At 31.6% G+C, this 8,951-nt stretch overlaps 1 protein-coding gene across 2 annotated transcripts; it reads left to right on the forward strand.

The window, feature by feature from the left end:
* The first annotated feature begins 308 nt into the window (after nt 1-308).
* Nucleotides 309-8,684, forward strand: LOC133198794 (uncharacterized). 2 transcript variants are annotated; one of them, XM_061334782.1, is made up of 5 exons: nt 309-394; nt 3,186-3,261; nt 3,580-3,676; nt 7,363-7,484; nt 8,307-8,684. In XM_061334782.1, the coding sequence occupies exons 2-5, from the start codon at nt 3,198-3,200 to the stop codon at nt 8,375-8,377; spliced, it is 354 nt and encodes a 117-aa protein (XP_061190766.1). In that variant the 5' UTR covers nt 309-394; nt 3,186-3,197; the 3' UTR covers nt 8,378-8,684. The 2 variants fall into 2 exon arrangements, with proteins under 2 accessions (XP_061190766.1, XP_061190765.1); XM_061334781.1 differs by lacking the exon at nt 309-394 and adding an exon at nt 1,631-1,665.
* The last annotated feature ends 267 nt before the right edge of the window (nt 8,685-8,951 follow it).

An 8,951-nucleotide genomic window follows, 5' to 3' on the forward strand; every position in this document is an offset into this window, starting at 1 on the left:
AACACGTCTGTATTTTGAAAGTAAAACAATCAAGTTTGTTTGAATTTTTCAACGTTTAATTTTGTTGACCTAATCATCTCTCCTTTTTAATGTATGTGCTGTAATTGTGGCAGAGTCGTGTTGATGCAGAATAATAATTAATAAAGAATATTTATCATCTTAAATGTGTTACATAGTTATCATTCTTCATTATCATCATTGCACTTTTATATATTCCACTATACATGTTACTAATCCTGGCTGGCTGACCTTGCCCACCTTTTTCTTTTCAAAACAAATAATGTCCTTTATTACTCAGTAGTGATAGATGCACAGGTTTGTCAAGATGCATTGAAGTGTACCACGGACTACGGCTCCGCTGCAACATTTGGAGGACAAGACAAGGACATAATATGTATGTAAATCAATGTTGTTTCAGTGCGGTCTATTTTTCATGCATGTACAGTAAAAAATAAACGTATAGCGAAGACGCTTATAATGAATTGATGCTTAGAGCGAAGTGATTTCCATTCCCCGTGGCTTAAAAATATATTGTGAACTCAAAGGATATAACGAATTACTTTTATAACGAAATCTGAGAATTTAAGTCTCCATAACAAGCTTGGATGCTTATAAATGATGTTTTGTAGCACTTCTGTAGGTTTCTCTGTTCTGTGTAAGTACTCACGATTGTAACTAATGTACAGATGACATATAACAATATACATGTAAACACTTTAAACAATAAACATCAGCTTTTGCTGTTTCTGTTATTACATAAATCTGAGTTTCCTATAAAATTGTGCAAATATAGAGCATAAAATAGCGCAAAAAACTTCTGAAAAATAAACACATACAAACAAACAATCTGATTTGGACTATTTTATTCTTTCTGGGGGGAGGGGGGCATAAAAGCCCCTAGTATTAGATGAATCTGAGTTATCTGCCGATGTTTTATATCAATGATCATAGAAAGGCATAATAAAAATGATCAAAAAAAAAAAAAGAAAAAGAAAATTGAATTAAAGAATAAACTTGAAAAAAAGAAACAAAATTAATTAAACCAGAAACAAAAACTAAATAAAAACGCAAAAACAAATTGATATTTCTTGTCTGAGCTCTGTTTTAGAAGGGGGGGGGGGGTTAGTGTTGCATAAACCTGAATTTTCTTCTGAAAGGCTAAATTATCGATCATAATAAGACACAATACAGAATTGATTAAAAAAACACATATGTAATGCCATCTCTTGTACCAAGTGATTTTTCTTGTGAAGTTTTTACAACACAGCCATGGAATTGAGAAAAAAAAAATAAATGACGTTTTCCGATAAAAGACAGCGTCATGACATACAATTTCTATTTTTATTTTAAATCTTTGACTTGAGTTTTGTTTATAAATAATTACGTTATATCATTTTTAAAAAGGAGAAAATTGTCTATCAGTATCACTAAACATCTAAAAATATAAAATGTTCAACTTAACGGCGGTGTCTGCTTGACGTGCATCATACGTAAAATAAAATGATGATTTTTGAGTGAAAATAAAAGCACTTGACAACAGGAGCCAATCAAAACAGAGAGCGGAAGAAATAATTATATATATGAAGATTGAAGTTTTTCTGAATTGAACAATCATTGGCTTTACGTTATTATATCAAAGACAACTATTAAGTTGGTGTTGTAAAGGTATGTTCCCATTTCGGTTTTTTAAGATTCAATTTTATAACAAAAATATTAATGCGGCTTTTTTTAATATACTTTTCTCCTCGGAAAAAAATTATTTTAGCCTAAAATAACGATTCAATCTAGTGGCATATATTTGTTTTTTTTTTAAATAAAGGTTAGTGTCAAATTGCAATATGTATTTCTTTTAAAGGAACGATTGGCATAGGATCATAAAGTCAGTTTTTTGAAATGTCTTGAAGTAATTTTTTAGATATTTTTGTTTATTTTAATTGATTTTATTTTATATTCTTTAAAAGCATATAAAGATATATAATTTTATTTCACCATTTTTCTTCAAACTGACTACTCAGTATAGAATATAAAGAAAAGCCCTATTAAAATACTCATCTAAATATAGCAAAACACAATTGAAGCCGCCTGAAAAATTTGTATCGAGAAAGATGTTGATATTTTTGTGGAATTGGAAGAGAGACGTGAAATCAAATGGGCTAAATCTTTATAAAGAAAAAGAACTCTGCAGATAAGTTAATTCTCACACTTTTACAGAGTTTTAATTAAAGTTGCAAGGAAATGAAACTTTAGCTCTCATGCAAGTATTAGTAATTAGAGACATAGTATCGTTTTTAATGGGGGCAATCAGAAAAAAAACTTACATGGAAAAAAACTTTTGATAAACAAGAAAAATAATCACTGTCTCAAAACTTAAATCCCCCCCCCCCCATACTCCGTGGTTAGTTATTTTGTTCAGGAATTTACTTAGCAAAGTTATAGCTAAAAATAAATACATTATTTGCTGAATGAATGATTACCGCTAAATTTCATAGGAAACATAAGTCGTGTGCAAAACCAGTCATACATTCTATAATTAGAGACAGCATAATCGTAAGTAGATAGAGGAAATGTGATATCATGCTACGTCATGGCTGTGTAATTTTCAAGCACTATTTTATTTAAAAAGTCATAACGATAAATTAACTGAAACCGGTGAGATTTGAAATTTCTTTATAAACGAGACCATGCTGAAAGTCCACAGTGCTAAAAAAAAAGACAGTATATATTACACCCGACAGACCAAACGTATTTAATAGCGGTCCGGATTTCTTTCTTTACAACTGGTTATAGACTTTAAATTAAATATGTAACATTCAAAATATATAGTGTTTGGTAGTTTAGTAGTAGTGCTAGTTGTTTTTTGTTTCCCCATCTCCTTTGTTTTTATGATTTCTTAACTTGTATTCTTTGTCCTGAGTTGACAACTTTTTATTGTTTGTCTTTTGTCTTGTTGGTCATTTTAGTGATATATATATATATATATATATATATATATATATATATATATATATATATATATATATATATATATATATATATATATATATAAATTCTCGCTAGATCCGTACATGAAATTTTTTGCGCTCTACTAATCGTTGGCTTTCAGTGGAATTTAGGGAAGTCGTGTTACGTTTCTTATTTATTTTTTATTTGTAAAATTGATTTTAAATAAATGCTTTTATTTTTAGAAGTATTTCAAGATGTCTATACCAGCAATAGTTTCCCTCCTTGTAGCATTGATTTTTGTTAGTGTTGTCTTGGAAGGTAAAATTATACATTAAACTGATTTGATGCTTTTATCTTTTAAATATTTGTTTGTCAGTAGTGTGAGAAAGTAATATTTATGTATGCGCCACCTTAAGTAGCAACTTATAGAGTAAGAGTTTTATTATTTAGCAATTTTTATTTTATTTTATTCGGGTAGAGCTGTTTACACTTAATACTTGTCGGAGTGAAATTATAGATGAAAGAAGTTCTCTTTTGTTATAAATTAGTGGGAATTTTACTACTGAAAATTAGCAAGACATAAAGAGGTTAGCTAGCATTCGCGTAACTATAAAGAAAATGTTATCTATAACTTAGGGATAGATGCACAGAGTTGTTCCGATGTAACGACGTGTAGTAGTGACTACACTTCTGCAGCCTCATCAGCAGGACAAGACAAAAACAAAATATGCAAGTAAGTCAGTGTTGTTTCAGTGCTGTCTGTTTTTCATGCATGTACAGAAAACACGATTATAATGAATTGATGCTTACAGCGAAGTGATTTTCATTCCCCGTGGCTTTGGAATATAGTGTGAACTTAATGGATATATAACGAATGACTTTTATAACGAGGCAAAATCGTCCTTCCCTGTAACTTCGTTATAAGGTGTTTTACTGTAATTTGTTTTATAAAAAGAAGTAGATCTTGTATGTCTTCCGTTGTTTTAGAGTAGAATTTTACCTATAGCACTCCCTCCACCTCCCAAAGCTATTCTGTAGAGGAGAAAATCTTCCACTAGAGCCAAGTTTACTCCTCTACCTTTCCTAGAGTAGAATTTCCTCTACCGTATTAAAGCTTTATTGTATTTATAAACCACAGCGACAATATATTGGCTAGTAGTCGTTGGGGAAGTCATCCGATTTTTAATTAAAACAGGATGTATTTGATAAACACAAATGCCCCTTTTGTGACCATTTTTAAGGAAAGTAAATTATGTGAAGGAGTTTAAACAAAATAATCCTAAATCTCCTCCTTTTCCTTTCCTAAAGTAGAGTTTCCTCTATCTTATTAAAGCTTTATTGTATTTATAAACCACAGCGACAATATTTTGGCTAGTATTTGTTGGGAAAGATATCCGATTTTTAATTGAAACAGGAAGTATTTGATAAAGACAAATGCCCCTTTTGTGACCACTTCTAAGGAAAGGCAATTATGTGAAGGACTTTAAACAAAAAAACCTGTGGCCATTTCTAATAAAAGGCAATTATTTGAAGTTATCAGATTTTTAACTGAAACGGGATGTATTTGATCAACACAAATGCCCCTTGTGTAGCCATTTCTAAAGAAAGGCAATTATTTCAAGGAGTTTAAACAATATAATACTAAAACTTAATTATGAAAGTGGCTAAGTATTCTGCATTTTGGGCAGTTTTCCCTATACCTAGTAGAAACAGATTACATATGCCTTACATCACTCATCTACTTCGTTGTAAAAATATTGAAGGAAGGTGCTTGAATGTTCTTGATGCCCTTTCAATAAAACAACTACTTGTTAACACACTGATCTTTTTTGCGCTTCATTTGAACCAAAAAAACCTAGTTGGGAAGGACCACTCCATTTTAAATATATGAAAGCTCACTTCACAGTAACAGACTTAGCATAACAGATTAAACAAAGACAAAATGCAACCTGATCTTCAACCTCGGGGTATAAAAAATATTTAAATTGTTCAATTATATTAAAATATATTTTAAAATTATGGAGTTTCCACCCAAACTTTGAAGGAGAAATACCACACCTAAATGCCATTTAATGGTTCTTTATAACATATCTTTCAAATATAATATGATAGACCTTTATAAAAGAAATGGTATTCTTGGGGTTTACATGTAACCCAAGCCAAAAAAAATCGTGTACGTCTGTTTATTCTATGAAAATAGCACGTTAAATAAGACAGAACACATCAGATGACGATAACATGCAGTGGCATTTAAAGCTTATTTTTGATATGACCCTTAAATAAATGGACTTCATACATTTTCTTAAAAAGATACGAATGTATTTTTAAGGTAAAGAGGATTTGATTTTGTTAAACAATAAATGTATATTTTTACACATAATTTGAAGACATCATTTCAAAAACACTAGAGTGAAGATCCTAAAGAACGAGTGCACTTATGGGCCCCGGTAAAATGTGAAAAAAATGAAGATTCAAATTAAGCATAATTTTTCATCTCAGATCATTAATTGATATCTAAACCATAAGATTCAACAAATTTTATCGCCGAAATTCATGAATATACAAAGAGCAAAACCATACAATGTGGTAGGGGTCAGCCGACATTCGTGATTTTCTATAGTAAATCGAGGACGGTCAGTCAATTCAAAGCTCTTGTTTACTGTCAGCCTAACGTTGTACAAACTTTTGCGAATGACAAAGAGCGCATTATACATTTATAAAACTTGTGTGAAAGTAGGAAATTTGTACAAGATTAGGCTTGTACTTAAAACATTAAAAATGTATGAAAAGTTGAATGTTTTTCCTATAGCAAGCGACAGCTATTTACCTGTATGACCTATGTTGAACCCACCTGTGGAATAAATTATTTAAAATACCGGTAGCCACGTGAGTTCTACCCGGGTAAACATTCCTCAAAGGTGCTCACTGTAAAAGATAGCCACGTTTTGTATCATTATATAAGTCGTAAGTTTGTATGTATTTGGTTTTAGGAACACGGGAGGGTTAGGAGAGTTTAGTGTCGTAAAATGTCATCATACATAAAAGCGTCAAACATTTTTAACATTCATGCAAGAATGGTACCGGTATTAAAAGCCACCTAAATACACTTTTTTTCATTTTAAAATTTAAAGGAACTAATGGTAATGCTTATTGTATTATTTCAAATGCAAGCGTGCAGGTTTCTTAGTTTGATCACTCTGGCTACAGGCATCTATACAACTTCATTTTTTCTCAGGTAAAAAAAGCACAAGTATCATTCGGCAAACGCGCCCGTCAATGATCCACCATCAGATTGTTCAAGTGTCCGATTTAAATGTCTCCTCCCCTTGATTTAAATAAATGAAACTCAAAATAGGATCGGTACTACTTTTCCGGATTTGGGGTAGTTATAGGCTTAAAAAATCTTCATTTGTTTCAAATCCATGCTGATTTAGGTGATGTTTTAACGTGATTTTAATTAGAAATATCCACTTGTGTTTAACTATTACCAAAAAAGAACAATTTGGTAATATATTCTAAAGTAAAACGTCACTGAAAAAGGGCCCATGAAGCATTGCTTAAGTGCACTTGTCCTTTGCAAAAATGTGTTAAAATATAAATAAATGATCATTTATGTCCTCTTTGGTGTGTGCATGCTTCTACATAAAAATAGGATTGAATTGAATGAAATTTCGAAAAAAAATAAATTGTTGCAACTCAGGTTTTGATTTTTCAATCTCTAATTTTTCGCACTGTGGGCATTTTCCTCGTTTTGTTCGTTCAACCTCTTAAAAATATCATGTGTTATTAATTTTTATCCTTTTAAATATGCAAATAAACCTTGTTAGTTATAGAAAAAAAAATATTAGACAACATCTCTGAAAAGATCTTGAACATAACTTTCTGAATCAAGGAATTATAGTGCTAATTTTCAAACTTAACCACTTCTGATTGAACTAAAATGTTCTTGATCAATTTATAAAGCAAAGTGATTTCTCAGAGGTACCTGAATCGGATAAGCTTCACGTCTTCTTATAAATAAACAACATTTAGGTGGGGTGGGGTGGGTTGGCTGTGGGTAATATCGCACTCTATAACTATATTGATTTCATCCGGTAAATTTAGTCCAGTGCAGGATTTTCTTGTGGGAAATCCTACATTGGAGTTATTTATCCTTGGTAGAATTCTACTCTCGAGTCAGTTTTCCGAGGGGTAAAGAGTTTACGGGGTAGACCTATACTACAAGACCTGTATTTATCAAGTTTCCAGCATTAAACAATACACAGCAAACAAAAAAATTCAGTATATAATGACCTGAACGGCAGACATATAACACATATGCCAGCTTCTGGTGACTCATCGGCCTTTTGAGAGTAAACATCAACCTTCTTTAAAAGTAAATTTCTGTTTATTCTATTTTCTTTCTTTTTATATTTATAGGGCCGCCAATGATTATGTGACCTGTCTGGAAGCCGCGGCAAAAACATGTGATACTGACATCAGTCAAACAATAGACGCCGCTAGAAATGCCCTGTCTCAGGCAGGATGTTCTACACCAACAGGTAGTAATAAGACAACTTTTAGGCCATCTTTAAAAAAAAAAATATTTGTTTGACCTCTCCCAACCGACTGGCTAAGAATAGCCCGACTAAAAACTTTTTAAACCTTATTTTTCAATTTTCTCATACTGTCAACAGGTATGCTGAAATTTTCTGTAAAAAAAAATCTCACCAACTTACCGACCCAAATTTTATTCCCTGAGTCGGGAGAGGGCAAACAAACATTATTTTAAAGCGTCCCTACATACATGTATCTCATCCGTATTAAATCTGATTTATTCGTGATACACAGTGTGATTAACATTTATTGTTATACCTTTAAAAATTAGTTCTTATATAAATCTATACTTTAAAAAGTCTAACATTTCTAATGTTTTACTGAGCGGTCATAAAAAAAATCGATGTTTGACCACGGAGCGAGATATTGGACCTGTGGACGAGATATTGGACCGCTTACGTCAATGGGCTGGATCAGCTAAATCTTATTTGCATTTGTTGGTATGGAAGCCAGCAAAAGGTACATGATAAAAAAGAAAAAAATATATAATAAAAGGTATAACAAACATTTATTGACTAAGTTCTCGGGCAAAATGCGTTTTGTTGACCCTCGAACCAAACTGTTTGCCTTCGGCCTCACGGCCTTAGGCAAACAGTTTGGTTCTTGGTTCGACAAAACGCATGTTGCCCTCGAACCCAGTCAATAAATGTATAATATAAACATAGGACATGAATTAAATAAAAATGCACTGGATTTTTTCATGTTTCATAGTTTTACATTAACGTCGGTGTTAATTTAATAGCTTAACATTTTCTTATTTTTTTTAGCTGGCTCTGAAGCACCTGTCCTTAGTTTCGTTACCATAATTCTGGCAGTCGTGATTTCTAGATTTGTTTAAATTGATGGCGAAAAATATGAAACAAAGCTTAAAAAGAAATCGTGTGAATAGGTACATGTATTAAATAACACAAATAGAATGGTGTTAATTTTCTTCGTATAATGTGACAATAAGGACTATTTCTTTCTATTTCTGATTGGCCGAATGTAAAACGTCATGAATGTTGCAGTATTTTTTTTCCAATTTTTTTAAAATTTAGTGTGTATATTCAATGTCTTTTATTAGAGAATAAGAGGTGGGTGAGAGAGTTTTCAAATTTGCCTTACTTTCTTTTGCTTGTAAAACTATTAAAGATAATTTAAATGTTCCTTGTGCTTTTTTTCTCAAATGTATAAAGACTAGTCTCAAAGATTTATTCTACAGAGTTTATTCTTTCAGAAGTTGAAAAGGGACTACTTGTTATTGTGCATCTGCATTACCAATTTACAGGGTCGCCAGTGTGTTTAAAACTTTTCGCTCTAATAATGGCCCAGTAATTCGTTTGAAAGACTTATGCCAACATTCGACTTAAAGATAGATTATATTCGCAAACAAGGTGAATGTATCGACCATAAAGTAAAATCAGTGAATATAA

The sequence above is a fragment of the Saccostrea echinata genome, unplaced genomic scaffold, assembly GCF_033153115.1.
Source record: "Saccostrea echinata isolate AGI-Se365-2 ecotype Australia unplaced genomic scaffold, CSIRO_AGI_Sech_v1 ptg000033l, whole genome shotgun sequence".
NCBI lineage: Eukaryota > Metazoa > Mollusca > Bivalvia > Ostreida > Ostreidae > Saccostrea > Saccostrea echinata.

Bases quoted from the DNA above. Each gene is read 5' to 3' on its own strand.
- LOC133198794 (XM_061334782.1), top strand. From the start codon at position 3,198: ATGTCTATACCAGCAATAGTTTCCCTCCTTGTAGCATTGATTTTTGTT. The intron at 3,262-3,579 runs GTAAAATTATAC...TCTATAACTTAG, and splicing joins TGTTAGTGTTGTCTTGGAAG to GGATAGATGCACAGAGTTGT. The intron at 7,485-8,306 runs GTAGTAATAAGA...TATTTTTTTTAG, and splicing joins AGGATGTTCTACACCAACAG to CTGGCTCTGAAGCACCTGTC.